The following is an 18,732-nucleotide window of genomic DNA, read 5'->3' on the forward strand; positions in this document are numbered from 1 at the left end:
GAACCATATGCTTTAAACAATTATGCACTCACTGTATTTTAATAGAAGTTTGTATTCCCTACTTTTCTAAGTTTAGCTTAGATTAGAAAGTTTCAAAGCAAGGAGTTTTTACATATTTGAAAGAAATAATTTTTAAAAATTTTTGGATATTAGATGAGAGAAAGGTTTCGTATGGTTTGTATTACATTGAGACTCATAATAAACATGGACTATACCACTTACAAATATTATAATACTCGTTCTTTATTGAGAGAGTTATGTTTAATAAATATATACACTAGAGTTTCATTATGTCAGCAGATTTTAATGTAGGCTTTGGGGATGAATGAATATGAGTTGTGACATATGTAATCTCTCTCTTATGTGAGCTTTCCTGAGTTTGCTCCCTTGGAAAATTTTACAGTTAAAGAAATAATAAATAACATGTTTTGAAATACTTTTATTCTTTTTGTATTTAACTTTTTTTAAATTAAGAGAGTAATACATACAAAAATGTACGAAACGGATTACAGTGAAAAGGTAATCTCCCTTCTACCCCAAATTTTCATTTCTTTTCCCCAGAGGCAACCACTATTAACTTCTAAGCCTTCTACAAAATTGTCTGTATATACAGAAGTGTGTTATCAGTCTCTTAATCCTCCCCCCTCCAATTTGTGTTATTTTTAACATGCAAACTATGGATATCATTCTATACACAAATTACTGTCTTGTAAATCTTTACATATCAGCCACTAGATTCATTTTTTAAAGCCTGTGTAATACTCTAATCTGTTATGCTCCAATCTATTATGTAACATAATGCATAGAACATAATGTGTTTTACCAGTTCCTTCTTTTTTTTTTTTTTTTTTTTATAAGCAAGTCTTTTTTTTTTTTTAATTTATTTATTTATTTATGGCTGTGTTGGGTCTTCGTTTCTGTGCGAGGGCTTTCTCTAGTTGTGGCAAGCGGGGGCCACTCTTCATTGCGGTGCGCGGGCCTCTGCGGAGCACAGGCTCCAGACGCGCAGGCTCAGTAATTGTGGCTCACGGGCCCAGTTGCTCCGTGGCATGTGGGATCTTCCCAGACCAGGGCTCGAACCCGTGTCCCCTGCATTGGCAGGCAGACTCTCAGCCACTGCGCCACCAGGGAAGCCCCTACCAGTTCCTTCTTGAGAGACATTTTAGTTTGTAGTCTTTTGCTTTGTAAATAGTATGGCATTGAACATCCTCATATATGTTCTTGCATATGCATGTAAGTATTCTATAGGATAAATACTGAAAAGACTGAATCAAATGTGTAGACTTTAGATTTTGAGAGAATTGCAAAGTTATTCTCTACAGAAGGAACACAATTTATATTCCCAACTGTGTATATGAGTGTTTATTGTTGACTAAACTGGACACTCAAGGTCATATATTATGATCAAAGCTATGTTTATCCTTACCTGGGGTGGATTTTTCAGGACCTCAAAAAGGCTTATTTTTCAGATATACTTCTACACTCAAGCATTTAAGAGTACTTATGGTTACAACTCAAAAGCAGTAAGTTAGTCAGTAATGAAACAAACTTCATATCCCTTCAATTCTAGGTGTTGTTGGTAACTCAAAACAATTATAAGGAGCATATCTACGTATTTTATACCTTTTTAGATCATTAAAAATAGTTAAATCAGAAGTCATAATCTTTGCGTGTATGATGATTTCTTTCTAGGAAGGCAAGATTATTGTATGTTTAACTATAAATAGACAACAAACTTCAGCATATATAATCAGGTGCTGAGTAGTATACTAAAGATTTAAAAGTGCAGTTGTGAATTTTTTGGAAATTAAAGATGTGTACTTGTCACTCATTGTTTATTTGAAAAAAAATTTTTAAGTGCACTGTTAACTCCATATATTGTACCGCTAGTATAGATGTGAGATTATCCACCTGGTCCTCTGTCTTAGCATTTCCTGGAGCATGTTGAATGAATAATAGATCAAGTGGGGAATTCCCTGGTGGTCTGGTGGTTAGGACTCTGCGCTTCCACTGCAGGGGGCACAGGTTCGATCCCTGGCTGGGGAACTAAGGTCCTGTGTGCCGCGTGGCTCGGCCAAAAAATAAATAAGTAAATTAATTAATTAAAAAAATAAATCAGATGTATTTAGCCATCAGCTAAATTGGGAAAAGCTGGTATAAGTCAAACAGGGTTTTTAATACTTCATCTCAGACTCAGTGTGATTCTACTTTGCATTATAAATCTCTAAGAACATATACTGCATTAAAAAAAAACAAAAACCAAGAGAATTCCCTGGTGGTCCAGTGGTTAGGACTCAGCGCTTTCACTGCCGGGGCCCCGGTTCGATTCCTGGTCCTGGAACTAAGATCCCGCCTGCAAGCCTTGTAGTGTGGCCAATAAATTAATTTATTAAAAACTTTTTTAATTTAAAATAAGCGATATTTGATCCCTGAACCCTCTTTTCACAGATCAGTTCATGAATAGTGGACTAGCACTTGAGTTTTCTGTACCACATCAATAGGAGCTAATTGTCCAGCCTCTGGTGAATACTTGAAGTGACACTTTATCAAGAGATAGCCTCTTTTATTGTAGGACAGCATTGTTAATCCTAACATATACTGAGCTAGAATTTACTTGCCTATAATTTCCATGGGTCTGTAGTCCTAATTATTATACATTATGGTTTTATCTTGGCCTATAATTCATTTTCTTCTTATATACCCAAATATCTATTCAATATAATGCTTTCCTTCATTTTTTTCCTTCAGCTGTATAAAATTATATGCAATTGGTATGTCAAAATTTGATACCAACATTGATAGTTCAAGGTGAAAATAAAATGAAGAGCTTAGGTTTTGGTTAGGACAATTGCTAGAAAAATGAAAAACAACAAGGAAATATCCCTGAAAAATACTCAAGTTCTTTTTTTCTGATATTAAGCCAAATCAAAAGAGCAGCACACATCTAAAGACTACTTTAGTTTTTAATGAGGGTGAGATATTTTTGCTTTAATGACAGACCCACCTGTTGGCTTATCACTTGGTTAAAGTCTGTGTTATGTGGTATTGTCCTGAAATTTCAATATAGCTGTTTCCTTTGTTAGCTAAGTATCATTATCACAAAACTATAAGAACTCTTTTGACAGTTTTATTAAAAATGTTAATAAAATATAAGCTATACATCAAAAGTTGAATAGCATCTGTAAGCAGATCTAGAAAATAGCATAAAGTCTTGAAATTTGTATACTTATGTATTGGATTTTTAATATTTGAAGATAAACTGTAAGAATGATCTTAGTAACTCTATTTTTTATTATGTCTTAGTCCATCCTGAGCTTTTATTTTTGCTCCTGATCTCTCTTGCCTATATTGTAAGATAGATAGTTTTTGATCATTGTTTTTCTTTGGTTCTTTTACTTTTTTGATATGGAAATGTATATTTTCTTTTTTTTCTTTTTAGGGGCTGCTTTCTTACCTCATCACTGATAGGCACACTTGCACTAAGCCTTACAATACCTCTGTCCATAATAGCTGACATGTGTATGCAAAAGGTAAGGCAAACTATTTATTAGATATTTTAAGTGTACTGTTAAAACAGAGCTAATGAAAGGTAAGGAATGTGACTAAATTATAAAGATGATCATGAATAATACTTGATGCCTACTCTTCCAAGCTGTTTTACCACAGAGAGATATAAAAAGTACCAAAGAAATGGATAATGTGTTGCATTTTTTAGCCTTTCAATATTTTTCCTTAATTTCTAAATTAAGGGCAGTGTCTTTATATATAGTTCTCCAGTTTTGGAGCTGATTGTGTTCCAAATGTTCTTTGGTGAGTCAGTGGTATGGAATAGGGGATATAGTTTAATCATATAAATAGTAGTGTTTTGATCTCTCAGATAGACTCCAAAGGTTTCTTAACACTCTGTTAATACTCCCATAGATGTGAGCGGCACAGGAATAACGTCGTTTCTCAGTGATCGCTCATTTCTGTCTGGACTCACCAGGGCGGGTGCTCCTTCCCTCGTCTGTGAAGTCCTGGTCTGAATGTGAGGGTTCTTGTGATAAATGCTGGCCATGATAACATTGCAGAAAAGAGAATTGGGGTGGAGGGTCCCTCCCAGCAGCCCGAAGGGAGAAGTTTCTTTAGTGGTTCTAGGGGTACTAGGGAGAAAAAGATGTGCCACTGGCTAACACGAAAAGATGTGTAGCCTTTTATCACTCAGTTCAATATTTGTAAGCTTTTAATGCCAATATTAAGTAACAAAATGATGTGTGTGTGTGGTTTGGTTTAATATAATTTGAAGAAAATACTTGAAAGCCCAAACACTTATAATGTGTAGAAGTTACAATCAGATTTTTATTTTTCTTTAGATCTTCATGCAGTTTTTAGGATAAAGGCAAAATACTCTCAGTGATATGTATCCTCTTTATTTAAAAAAACAATTCTGTGGTATTTAATTTTGTTTTATGGTTCAATAAATTCTAATTTATTTGTCATGGTTAAGAATGGAAATCTTTGTAATTGAGAATTACTTATCTTACATATACCATGCATTTTCAAAAAATGTGAATATTATAAAATATATGTAACACTAAAGTCATACATCATTAAATCCTTTTATAGATTTAAATAACATCCAGGTCTTTCCACATCTCAGGGTCATAATCTTGAATATCAACCAAAATTATTCTAGTGAAACTAGGGAAGTGCTGCTTATTAGAGGATTTTGGTAGATTGCTGTGTAAATGAACTTTACATACTGATATTTTGAAAACATTGGCTTTTTTGCAGATTTGAAAGATAAAAATTGAAGGTTAATTTTATTTTTGGATTTTTTAAAAAGAACTGTAACAGCAGATTTAATTTTATTAAATGATTATGTCATTAGTTCAGATATTTTAAGATGAAGGCAGAACACAAGGGAAAAATGTATGTATATATAATAGATTAGAAAAACATACCAACAGTCATTTCTTGATTGTCTTTGCATCAAGATTAGGGAATCAGTTAAATGAGTAGGCTGGGCCTTTGGTGGGAATTGAGGGCAGGAAGATACCTTCTGGTAAAAGTAGCAGGGTATGCCCCAGACCTGTAATAGAAACATGGTAGGAGAAACCTACTTTCCTGGGTTTTTTTTTATTCTACTATCCAAGCATATTTATATATAGTTTCTGAAATTTTAGCATTTATCAACTTTACTTACTGTGCTTAAAATATATATTTTTTTAACCTATTGGTATTTGGTATAATAGGAAGCATCCCTGATTGTTTTCAGGTTTATATTCAGATATATTCAGGAATTAGACTCTTTTTGTTTACTTAGGCAGTTTTCGTTGTTAATAAATGTCTTCATTTTAAAAAAATTGTCTTCATAGCTTGTTGGAAATCAAATTAAAAGTTTTTTTTTATTATTCGGCAACATATAAATAACTGCATTGTTAAAAGTGAACTTTGCCTGTAAAAGTCATCTAGAGTTTTACCTACCTTTATAAAGTTTGCTTTTTTCAGTTCTAAAATAGGGTTTTTAGTTGAATATTCATGAAATCATTCTATCAACTATATCTGCATTTTTAACTCTCATTAGTCATAAGTTTTTTATACTTTTTCTGTTCTTGGGTCATTTAAGTTCATCATGGTTTTTCTAGATTATTAAATATTCTGGCAAATATTCCAAGAATATGTTATACCAATACTTTGATAACAGCGTGAAGGCGTTTTAGTACTTACTGCTGGGTGTTCTTATCCTGACTCAGCCTGTGTGTGTGTACCATACAAGCAGAACATGCATGTTAAAAGTTATCAGTGGTTTCTCTTGTGTTACGCATTATGAGTCCCTCATAAAAAAACCATTATTCTCACAAAACCCCTTTACTCTGACTAATGGGTGGTATGAAATGGAGTAGTAGTATATGTTTTCCACCAGAGGGAGTCTTGCCTTTGATTCTCAACTTCATTTTTTTAATGCTTAGAGAGGGCAAGCAGTTTTTCTTCCCTATTTTAAAGATAGGAGTTACTGTTTTTGTCATTATTTTGAAAGCAAACCACCAGGGTGTTGCAGCTGAGTCTCAATAGTTAATCAGTGCAGGCTCTTTTTAGCAATTGTTTTTGATCCTTAGTTGAATCTAGATGGTAAAGGAAAGAATGATTTTTTTTGGGGGGGGGTAACTTTATGGCATCTCATTATTTTTAATTTTCTTGACGACCCTGATAAAATGATGGATTGGAGGGTCAGGCTTGGCGATCCTGAGGGCTCCTCACCGCTGAAAGTCTTTCTCTTTGTAATTGTTATTTTACTTAGTCATGATTTCCTTTTGAAAATTTCTATTTCATTTGTTACTAGATAATCAAGCTATATTTCATTAATAAAATGTTTGCAAAAGTTTTACTTGAGTTTCATCTGTTTTTAGTACTGTCTTAAGAACCATAACATAACATATCACGGCAATAGCATAACCTAGTTTTTCAAAAATGGGAGTTTTGAAAAATGACTTCAGGAACTAAAGGGGAAGAATCAACTTGAGAACAGGCAGTAATCAGTAAAGAAAAAATGGGCAATGCGATGTGTAAGGCAAATGCTTAAAATTTCATAATTCTGTTTCTGATGTACTATGCCTGTACTTATTAGTGAAAAGCATGCTTTCCTTTAGGCTATTTTCCAAGCAAGAAGTATTTTTGTTGGTAATTTAAGCAAGTGGTTAATATGTTGAAGTCCTGAATCCTTATATTTAATAATAACATACTTAATATGTTGTCAAAGATTAGTATTATTTTCTTCGTGTTTTAATTTATTCCTGCAAGTTATCATAAGTGAAAAACTTATGTTAAAGGGAAAATTGTCTCAATGATAATTGTGGGTGTTTTGTTTTTTTTCTATCTCTTATTTTTAGGTGCAGTTTTCTTGGTTATTTTTTGCAGGCGCTATCCCTGTATTTTTTTCATTTTTTATTGTAACTCTCCTGTGCCATTATAATAATTGGGATCCTGTGATGGTGGGAATCAGAAGAATTTTTGCCTTTATATGCAGAAAACATCGAATTCAGAGGTAGGTTAAGTTCTAATATAGATTTTTAAAAAATAATGTTTACTAAGTAAATTGGGAATCATATCATGCTGGCCTAGCTTTTTAGAGATTCTGTGAAGAATTTTTAAAAGATTATAATTTTATACGTACAATGCCAGATAAAAGAATTTGTTCAGATCCTTCAGGTGATAAGATAGTTTCTTCCCAACTGCTTTTTTTAAAAAAAAAAAAGTTTTGATTCACAGGTACAACCAAAGTGCTTACTGTTTTGCTAAAACAAATTTAAATGTAGAAAACATTTGTTTGTTTGAACAAAATTCATAATAAAATATGATAACATTGCCTCCATTTTTTTTCAATTTCTTTCTTTTTAAGAGAGAGAAACCTTTTTACATTCTACTCTAAAAAGAATTTGGGACAGTTTGTTGGGGAATCTTGACCTTGTCTTAGTTCTGACCTCAAGCCTCAGCCAGTGGAATAGATCATTTTTAAGGGTTCCTTAGGTCTAAAGCTTTCCTAACTATTGTCTTTTTTTAAGGGTTCCAGAAGACAGCGAACAGTGTGAGAGTCTCATTCCTATGCACGGTGTTTCTCAGGAGGATGGAGCTAGTTAGCTGTAGTCCAGGTTTGTATGTTAGCTGACAGTAGTATTGAATAAGGTTCTTATTCCTGTATTGCTCAAATACAGAATCGATTTTCCATTATTAGTTGTTTGAGAGGCAATACAGCTTAGAGGCTAAGGGAGTCCAACTCTGGAGTCAGACTCTCTGGGTTCCAATTCCAGCTTCTCTATGTACTAGCTCTGTGACTTTATGCAAGGTTCTTAACCTCACTGTGCCTCAGCTTTCTTATCTGTAAAATGGGGTTGCAGCAGAACGTCCCTCACAAAGTTGTTAGAAGAATTAAATACTTGGTAAGTTTAAAACATACAATATAGTACCTGAGTCAAATTAAGTGATTCCCAAGTTTTTTTTGTTTGTTTGTTTTTTGAAAAGGAAGAAGTAAAATTGTATTCAGCTCTAGATTGCATGATTTTATTTAGAAATTCTAAGGAATTAGCAAAAGAAGTTACTAGAATAATTGAGTTTAGCAAGATCACATATACAGTGTCAATATAAAAAATATCTTCCCATTATTTCTATATGTAGCAATGAACAATAATTAAATGAAATTAAGAAAAATTCCATAAACAATGAACTTTTAAAAATACTTGCAAGTACATTTAACAAACATTGTGCAAGACTTGTAGATGGAAAACTGAAAAACAATTCAAAGAAAAATTAGAGATATAAGTAAATGGAGAGATATAATAATGTGTTCATGGGTTGAATGACTCAACCCATTAAGATGTACTATTAAGAAGCCAGTTATCCCTAAGCTGATCTATAGATTGAGTGCAATCCCAGTCAATATTCTAACAAGCTTTCTTGTAGAAATTGGCAAGACGGTCCTAAAATAAGGCAATTAAAATTTTTTTATTTATTTTTTAAAATTAAATTATACTTGAACTACAACACTGTTAGGTCCAGGTGCACAACATTGTGATTTGATATTTCTGTACACTACAAAATGATCACAAGTGATTCCAAGTTTTAACTATTACTTATATTCATGCTAATGGTCATCATTTTACTTAATGATATACTTTAGAAAAATATTTTTTTCTGAGTATAAAATTAAGAAAAAATGTAATACTTCAGTGTATATCCAGTCTCTTCTCCATGTATGTGTGTGTGTTTACCACAACTGGCACAATATATATCCTGATTCTCTGACTATGCTTTTCACTTAACAATGTTTCGAGACCATTTCCACATTTTTTATTAATTTTAAGAAATAGTATCTTGTATATTTCTTACATGACAGAAAGAGTACGTGACAGTTTATGTTTCTCTTAATGAGCCCTTGAAATATATCCACCGTATATCTTTGGTAGGTAGGAAAGCAATTATTTATTTAGAGCGAGAGATCACAATAAATTACTGAAATTCCGGAAATTCCGGTCCCTTTCTTCTGAGTTAACTTCAGACAATTTATATTGAAATGTTTCTTGATTACACCTGGGCTTCCCCTCTTCACCTAGAACATTGAACAACTCCTGTCAACTCCTTGCAGTCACATTGGCCATGAAGCTTAAGTTTATCTTCATGGTAAATTCACCTCTAACCCAAGGCTATTTGTCTTGGTTTTATGTTTTTCTTTGATTGGTCTTTTTTTATTCTAGTTTTTCCTCTTAGGATGGTTATATATGCACATAGTTTGAAGAGTTGGAGTTCTACAATTCTTATTGTACAATGCAGCTATCCCCTGCCCTGCACTGCCTATCCTGCTTTCATTCATTCCCCACCCTGAGGAGTCCCTTTATTTAAACTCTTCACTGATTCATTTCATATTTTCCTCTCCATCTAAGTACCATGCTTATACTTCTATTTCTTGATTTCTCAGTTTCAGGCCTCTTCAGTTGGTTTTCCCACTATGGCACGTGAGGACAGGTTACTTTCAGTTTCCCCCTCCTCTGCTCCCACCGCACTTGCCTGCCTTCCAGCGCTGTATCATTCCTACCTCCTCATCATCCCAGGATATTTATCCTGTGATTTTGAATAGATGTGTAATCAGTGTTTACATTGTTATGCCTATATAAATGTTACTTTTACCTGAGCCATGTAGGATTGTGCCTGGCATTTCCCCAGTCCAGAGACCCTCTGTTACTACCCTTTTTGGAGAATAAACCTCAGATCTTCTCCTGGGATAGAGAAGAGGCACTTGACCAGCTGTGAAACGTGAGGGGCGAGCGTCTGAGTGTCTAACTGCTTTTTCTATAAACTTTGTACCAATCTGCCTATTTTTAGTTGTTTCTTCACCCCTCCTTACAGAGGTATCTGGTTGTATTTTTTCATTGCTAGCTAAGAGTTGGCTGCTCTTTTCTTGTCTCTGTTCTTCTCTATGTCCATGTGGTTTATACTTTAAAAAAAAATCCCTTTATTATCTTTTTACTGAGGTTTTGGGGACAGAGTAGAACTAAGTATGTATATTTTCGTCTATTTAAAATTGTTCTAATTTTTAAAATTAAAAAATGCAAATAATTATTCTTTAAAGCTTTTTAATTCTATAATTTATGCATTTTCCCTCCCTAGTATGCTGTGCATTATTCCCATATTCACACTCATACCCACCCTCACCCAGATATTTTTGGAAGTGAGAGCTGGATAAGGAGGAGATAGTGAAGACTAAAAAAGATGGACTACAATAGAGTAGAATAAAGTAGGGCAGGTTGGGCAGTAGTCTGTCTTGACAGGGGTAATGGTGGAATATACTGTGAATAAAACTGTTATTATGTGCTCTTAAAGTAGTATTGGATGTCAGCCTTTGACATTGCCGTAGAACTCACTTTCATGAGTTCTTAGAACTCACCTCAAGTTCTGGTATCCAGTTATTAAGTATATAGGCTGTGTTTGATATATATTTCAATGGTAAGATAATTTGCTTTTTAAAATATAAACTATAGAAATTAAAGCTATGACAGTTGTAATCTAATGATCCTCCTGTGTTTGTGTTTGTTTTTATTTTTAGCTTGATAATGGAACAATATACGGTGAAGAGACAATCCCTGGCAAGTTTTTGTAGAAAAATGTTTCAGTGCCTAGTCTGAAAAATAACAGTTTCAGTTCTTTGGAACTCTAAAACATATTTTCCTCTTGTCTGTTTTCTTCATTTTCATAATGAAGTACTTTGCTATGTAGCTGTGTACATATCACTACAGTTATAGGAAGTTTCAGTCTACAGTCCATCTAAAGGACCAACATGCCTTACACATCTCAAGGAATTCAGCTGATGAAATAATTTGAACTAATCAAGGGATAAAATTTTAATGTTCTGGAGACTTTATTTTCACATATTATTTGTTAAATGCTGGACTATATTATGAAAATGTTTTCAAGAAATCATTTTAAGTATATAGATTGGTGTTTCTTACAGGTAAAATGCTAAAATAAGCTGCCTATAATAGGTACGGATTATATTTTTGAGTTTTGTAGAATATTACAAATTAACAACACAAAAAATGTTTAATTTATGCAACAAATATGTTCACACAAATTTGGTAGGACTTTAGAAAGAATCGATATTTGAGAAAAGATCTGGTTCACTTACACTACATATACTGTATTATCCTTTCATAGCATTAGGTGCCTTCTACTTTAAATCTGTGACAAACCATGACAAATTTTTAAAGGAGAAGTATTATTGTAAAATGAAGAATTATGTACTTCTAAAGACTGTATTGCTGTAAATTTAATTGATAAAGCTCTGCTTATTTAGAGTTTTGAAGAAATATCCTCTCTTCAATTAAACATTTTCATAATGGAATGATGTAAATTGAAGTGATAAAGAGTATTATTAAAATAAAATGTTTATATATATATATGTGTGTGTATTATAGATCTATCAATTGGTTTCTGATTTTTTTCACATATAAATGTGCCAAATTATTCTAGAACTAGATGCCTCTTTAAATAATTTTAGTTTTCCTAAATAAATTTTTATGGTTAAAAACCAAAGAAGGAAGGCAAGAAGAAATTCTACTTTAAAAATTACATTTGAAGATTTCCTCTACCAAGTTTAAATTAAATATCAATACTCCTGATTTTAACTTTTAAAGTTAGGTCTTATATGTCCTTATTGTGCAGCAGCTCCTGGACTCTACTCACTGTAGCCCTCAGAAGATGAATGTATGTCTCAGGATTCATCCAGGCTTTTGATTAATCAGAACCTATTTCCTTCTCAAGTTTTGTGAGATTAGTTCCTTTCTCTTCAAAATTTCTTAACACATCTGATTTTTAAAAATTCCCTTTGCAATATTTAGCTTCAGTTCATCTTATTCACATTCTTAAAATTGCTTCGATGTTACCATAAGTCTAAAATGAAGTTTAGCCATCTTTCTGCTTGTCCTGAGAACTTTTATATTATATTAATTTAAAAGATTGTTGATAACATTAAATTTTAAAAATAGATGTTATCCTATTTGGTGCCACCAATAAATCTTAAACTGAAAATAATCCTGATTTTGTGAGCTTGGCACAGGTTAAAGGCATGTAAAGAACGTGGACTTCAAAGAAATTTTCTCTTGAAAAGAACTAATGAAGTACATTTCAATTACTCAAAGACTATGTTTGGTTGACGTTTACTATCTGTATACCCCTCTACTTTATGTTTTTGCTGTTTTGACAGTTTGCCAGTACCTTTCGGCAGTTTACAGGAGGAAATAGTTGAAACAGTGTCAGTGAAATTCAAGCTTTAAATTTTTCTGTAAATATGGTAGGAAAAGAGGTTGAACTTAGAATTTTTTGGTTGTCCACGTGCTCTGTGTTCACATGTCATACAGATCATGTGTTGTCATACAGATCATGTGTTGTCACTCAGGAGTCCAGAAGTAGTAAGCCTTGTTAACATACTGGATAAATCTTGAGGAGGTCTTCTTCCACTAGACTATGCTTTTTATCAAAGAACCTCTTTAGAAGGAAGCAAAATTACATTGGTTACCTGAAAGTAGGGATTACTGCTGCTTTGCCAACTTACGTATTGTTTTTTCTCCCAGGTTATATTTATCTAAATGATTTTGGTATTTGAATACTGTAGCCACGGCAAGTGAGCAGTTGAAGACGCCCTTTCTGCACCTTTGTAGTTAAGGGTTCACCTTCTCAGAAAATTAAGTTATGGTAGATTACTTTCATTCTGTGATTACCCAGACGTCTTAAGTATCAGGGCCCTAGGGTCACAGCAACCACATTGCAGGCCTTTGGAAGTGTTGGGAGAGGTTACATTCAAGTAACTGCTAATGTCCTTCATCTCTGTTGGAACAGTGTTGGCCTGTGATTATATTTTTCTGAACCTAAAGACCCAAATAGGGATTCCTAATACCTTGTTTCAGTCTTCTACTTTTCTTCCCATACATAATTTAAATTCCATTATTGTATAATGTTTCAAATTATGACCTTGATGAAAGGGAGTTAAATTACTTCTGTTTTGTCAGAAACACTTTTGGTTAGATGAATATCATCAGAATCTCTACTCAAACAAAACTGAAAAATGAGGCAGCCTTAAAAGTGCTTAGATGAACGCTTTTTGAAGCTCAGAAAAGCCATTAGATATACGTAAGACATTCCGTTAAATTTTGATTTTTAAAAAGTTGATATATTGACTTCTATCAGCCTGACTTAATTAATTCCGTAAATTAAACTGATTTTCCCACTGGCAGCCAGTGAATAAAATTCATTGTTTCTATAGAAGTGAGCTCACAAGGTTAAATGAACGTTCTCAAAGGTATACAGTCTTATTTCAGGAAGAATGCTCATGCCCGCTTCACAGTGAATCATGAAGAACCAGTTTGGGGTTGCAAGGTGTGACTTCTCTGGAAGCCAAGGCTTTTCATAAGGCACTTTGGTAAGATCTGTAGCACTAAGTGTGCTGGTTGAATAAACAAAATATCTTTAAAGAAAGATAAAATAGGAAGTAATTTAAAAATATATTTCCCAGAATCATATCAGCAGATAAATGAAATGTCATTTTTATTTTAAGCAATTCTAGTTGTTACAATCCTGCCTCATTTCTCCCTACTTTCCTTTTGAAATATTCTTTATTACTAAATAATATTATAGGAAGAATTCAAAGAATTAAGAGATGACTGTTACCTCTGCCATCTGCAGATTTAACTTATATAGCTAACATAATTGTGCGCTGATTTTGTTTTTCGATGGTGACAGGGCATATATGAGATTTTCAGTCTACAGAATTTGAAGGTAGGGTTCTATTTTATTATGTCATGTACCAAAAATTCCATTTGGCTAAATTGAGGTACATTTTTTTACATAGACTTGCAATTTTTAGACATCCCACATTTCCTTTTTTATACTATCAGCCTCATCCATCTGTAGAAAAATTCATAGTACAGTATTTCATAGTCTGTGCTCTATATGTACATAGGAAACTTCCCTTTAAATATTAAGAGCCTTTAAAAAACTGGGGACAGAAAAGGAGTTCATTATAAATTCAAAGCAAATAATGACCATTGGGAATTTATTGTTATATTAACATGAAGCTTTTTTGTTTTGCCATTAGGCATCAAGATGACATGATAATTGAAATCTTTATTTTAACTTTAACTCTTGTTATAATGATTACCTTATTTTCATTCTGATTTTTTGGTTTTCTAAAAAAAATTGTGTTTTATATATCTTAGGAACTAAGCATCATTTTAATGTCATTGCATTTGAAAAACAAGGCTTTCCTATAAAATTTCCTATATGATAACTATACATACTAGAATGGCAACTAATGAAATCATTGACATATATTTAAGGAAAAACTACATATGAAAAGGAATTGGTATTCTCTGGTTAGGCATACTTGCCGAAATGCTAAAGTGAAATGGCAGAATATCCACTGAGAACATTTTGAATGTTTGGTAACATGAATTATTTTATTTTTCATTTGGGGGTCTGGAGTGGAGAAGCACTCAGATGAAGACAGCATTTCCTTCATGATATTTTAAAGTTGGAAGAGAAAACCTTCCAAATGGAAATTTTTAACAAGGGACTTCATTAAATTCTTAGTTTTTAATTTAATTTTACATGTGGTTTCTTTCTTAAGAGGTACTTTTATTAACTTTAACTTAGATCCTTGTATGCTAAACATTCAGTATATCCCTGCTTGGTTTTCCTATACCTAGTTTTAATTATGGCAAGTAATACTAAAGTCAGTCAGGCAAGGGTATTTGTTAATTTCAGTGGCTCTTTATAAGGCAGGCAGAAGATTTTTGTTTCAAGTCTTATTTATTTGGGACGTAAGGTGAAAACAGTTCTTCAGAATCCTACTGGCAATATTTGTTTATTCAGAATAGCTCTCACTTTTTTTTTTCTTATGAAAAAATTCAATGTCAATCAGTTAGACCATGTAACATCCAAAGCAAAATTTTGTTGAAGGCCATCCTTGTCATAATATTCAGGGATAAGGGGCAATACACTAAGTTCTTTTGACCTCTGCAGTAGCTCAGTGTAGAATTATATATATTTTAATACACATGCTGCAGGTAAGGCTTCCAAGAGGCAACATGCTAAAGAGCAGTGACTCTCAAACTTGAGGGCCCACCAGCATCGCTTAGAGGACTTGCTGGACCCACCCCACAGTTTCTCATTCAGAAGGGCTGGGCGGGCTTCCCTGGTGGCGCAGTTGTTGAGAATCTGCCTGCCAATGCACGGGACATGGGTTCGAGCCCTGGTCTGGGAAGATCCCACATGCTGCGAAGCAACTGGGCCCGTGAGCCACAACTACTGAGCCTGCGCGTCTGGAGTCTGTGCTCCGCAACAGGAGAGGCCGCGATAATGAGAGGCCCGCGCACCGCGATGAAGAGTGGCCCCCACTTGCCGCAACTGGAGAAGGCACTCGCACAGAAACGAAGACCCAACACAGCCAAAAATAAATAAATGAATGAATGAATGAATAAATAAATAAATAAACCAACCCAAAAGTTAAAAAAAAAAAAAAGAAGAAGGACTGGGCAAGGCCTGTGAATCTGCATTCCTAACAAGTTTCCAGGTAATTCCCCTGCTGCTGGTCCTAGGACCACGCTTTGTGAATCATTACCCTCAGGAAAGAGCAGTGACTTTGAAGTTGGAATTCCCCTGTTCTCCATTAGTGGATTTACTGGGGGGCAGGAGGAGGAGGGCGGTATTTAATCCAGGTAGGCCTGCATTTCCTTAGCTGTAAAATGGAGGTTAATGCTACCTACCTGGGACTGTGAGAATTGAGGTAGTAAAGTTGGAAGTGCCCAGTCCTACGTGCCTGGGGGGCTTGATAAATGCTGATTCCCTTGTTCCATCCTCCCCTTCCTATTCTCAAATGGAAAGGGAGGAACTAAACTTAGCGCCTTCTAAGTTCCTGTCAGCTCTCAAATTCTGTGATTCTAAAAGTTCTCTAGTTCAAGAGAGACTGCCAAACACTATGTGTGTTTGGTGCTTTACAGAGAATGGTGTGGTGGTAACAGATCGCATAGACCATAGTTTCGTTTTTGCTTTCATTACAGCTTAGCATCCAGACTCTGTAAAAAAGTTTTCAGTCAGGGCTTCCCTGGTGGCTCAGTGGTTGAGAATCTGCCTGCTAATGCAGGGAACACGGGTTCGAGCCCTGGTCTGGGAAGATCCCACATGCCGCGGAGCAATTGGGCCCGTGAGCCACAACTGCTGAGCCTGCGCGTCTGGAGCCTGTGCTCCGGAACAAGAGAGGCCGCGATAGTGAGAGGCCCGCGCACCGCGATGAAGAGTGGCCCCCGCACCACGATGAAGAGTGGCCCCCGCTTGCCGCAACTAGAGAAAGCCCTCGCACGAAACGAAGACCCAACACAGCTATAAATAAATAAATAAATAAATGAAGTAGCTATAAAAAAAAAAAAAAAAAAAAAAAGTTTTCAGTCAGATTTTAAAGCAGCATTGAAGAAATTATATTTGAATTCATGACAGTTTCTGGAGGCTGAGTGTATCAGATAAATGGGCACGCTTTTCTAAACGACTGGCCTTATTGGATAGAGTCTCCACTATGTTGCCTCCTATAATGCATGCTCAACTATGTAGTTTTCATTACCTGCTTGATTTTCAGACAGCATTAAATAAGCTGCAAACCAAATCCAAGCTAAAATTGTGAGCATATAATTTTTTAAAATTTATTTATATATTTATTTTTTGGCTGCATTGGGTCTTCGTTGCTGCACGCGGGCTTTCTCTAGTTGCGGCGAGCGGGGGCTACTCTTCCTTGTGGTGCACGGGCTTCTCGTTGCGGTGGCTTCTCTTGTTGTGGAACACAAGAGCTGTGGGCTCTAGGCGCGTGGGCTTCAGTAGTTGTGGTGCACGGGCTCAGTAGTTGTGGCTCGCAGGCTCTAGAGCGCAGGCTCAGTAATTGTGGCGCACAGGCTTAGTTGCTCCGCGGCATGTGGGATCTTCCTGGACCAGGTCTCGAACCCGTGTCCCCTGCACTGGCAGGCGGATTCTTAACCACTGTGCCATCAGAGAAGCCCGTGAGCATATAATTTTTATAGCATGAAATTATTCAGTGTTTCATTTAAAAATAGTCACTAGTGTATTCACTGTTGTGAATTTATAATCTAAAAAATTGGGGATGCTAGAAGTACTGGGCTAAAATACTATTAGATTTTTTTCGTTTAGCTCCATCTTGTTAAAGAAAATAATCACAACCAGGGTCCTTTTGCTTTACCCCTGCCATCTAAATCTATACAGTATGTATGCTAACGCACATATATGGAATCTAAAAAAACCGTACTGATGAACCTAGTGGCAGGGCAGGAATCAAGACGCAGACGTAGAGAACAGAGACTTGAGGACGCTGGTGGGAGGGGGAAGCTGGGGCAAAGTGAGAGAGTGGCATGGACATATATACACTACCAAATGTCAAATAGATCGCTTGTGGGAAGCAGCCGCATAGCACAGGGAGATCAGCTCGGTGCTATGTGACCACCTAGAGGGGTGGGATAGGGAGGGTGGGAGGGAGGTCAAGAGGGAGGGGATATGGGGCTATATGTATACATATAGCTGATTCACTTTGTTGTACAGCATAAACTAACTCAACATTGTAAAGCAATTATACTCTAATAAAGACATTAAAAAAATAAATCTATACAGTAAATTTGGGGATGAGTACATACAACAAAAAGCATATGCAGCTAAGTGATTGGGGTTTGGCAACATATGTGGAACTTGAATAAAGCATTTGCAGCCATCCAGGATGATCTCCTTAGGCTACTGACTGCCGGGGGCCTGCAGGATGAGTACTGGAAACATGGGTGGGAGAGCTTTCCCCACACACTGGAGGCTCTGACTGCATTTGAAGTACCTATTTTTAAAAACCTGAGCAGAAGGAGGCTAGAAAGAATGCAGACAGGACATTGAACATGCTAATTCCCTTTGTTAGTATAACATGAAATATCTGATAGCGGCAAAAAAAAAAAAGTCAATGCCAGGATACAATGTAGGGTAAAGTTCAACTAGTATAATCTGAAGTGGGTCTTAATATTCAGATACGTGTTAGAGGTTAGGCAGCAATATTTTTGTGGAACCAGGTATATATATTTATTTTGCATTTCTTTATAGTCATATTGGTAAATTCTTGGGAAGGTTTGTTTTGCATCCAAGATATTTTCTATACAGTTGACCCTTGAACAACACGGGCGTTAATCTGAGTATAATTTATAGTCGGCCCTCCATATCCATGGTTCCTCCATATCCGTACATTCAACCACACACCTTTATAGTCCTGTAATATTTACTGTTGAACAATATCTGCATATTAGTGGACCTGTGCAGTTCAATCTGAACAGTTGTTCAAGGGTCAACGGTACTAAAATTTTATAGTATATTATTAATCCCCTTTGGCTAGTAAATTAAAGCTGAAATTATCAAGTGTCAACATACTGTGATTTGTATTTTAACATAAGACAAGAGTGCATCATTCTGATCAAGTTGCAACATTTTAATTTTATCTGATAGGTCTGTATTGCGTAATCAGTAGCTAAGTGCAAATGCTCCCATCCCTGTAGTAGAGATCATTTTATATAAAAGTCACCTTAATTACTAGACCCAGAAGGCCAGAGGTGATGAAAGAGTACTTTAGAAAGATGAAATGTTAAATAAATAAATTAAGGAAACAATCTGAGATAGATTTTCCTAAGT

General features: G+C 35.1%; 1 protein-coding gene across 1 annotated transcript in view; it reads left to right on the forward strand.

Annotated features, from left to right (window-relative positions):
- SLC35F5 (solute carrier family 35 member F5) overlaps positions 1 to 13,179 on the forward strand; it is a 45,011-nt gene extending 31,832 nt beyond the window's left edge. The window contains exons 13-16 of the mRNA XM_036858338.1: positions 3,440 to 3,530; positions 6,870 to 7,024; positions 7,542 to 7,628; positions 10,574 to 13,179. Coding sequence (XP_036714233.1) covers positions 3,440 to 3,530; positions 6,870 to 7,024; positions 7,542 to 7,617 — 322 coding nt within the window. The 3' untranslated portion in view covers positions 7,618 to 7,628; positions 10,574 to 13,179. The remainder of the gene's footprint in view (positions 1 to 3,439; positions 3,531 to 6,869; positions 7,025 to 7,541; positions 7,629 to 10,573) is intronic.
- The last annotated feature ends 5,553 nt before the right edge of the window (positions 13,180 to 18,732 follow it).

Source organism: Balaenoptera musculus, chromosome 7 (genome assembly GCF_009873245.2).
Source record: "Balaenoptera musculus isolate JJ_BM4_2016_0621 chromosome 7, mBalMus1.pri.v3, whole genome shotgun sequence".
Lineage (NCBI taxonomy): Eukaryota > Metazoa > Chordata > Mammalia > Artiodactyla > Balaenopteridae > Balaenoptera > Balaenoptera musculus.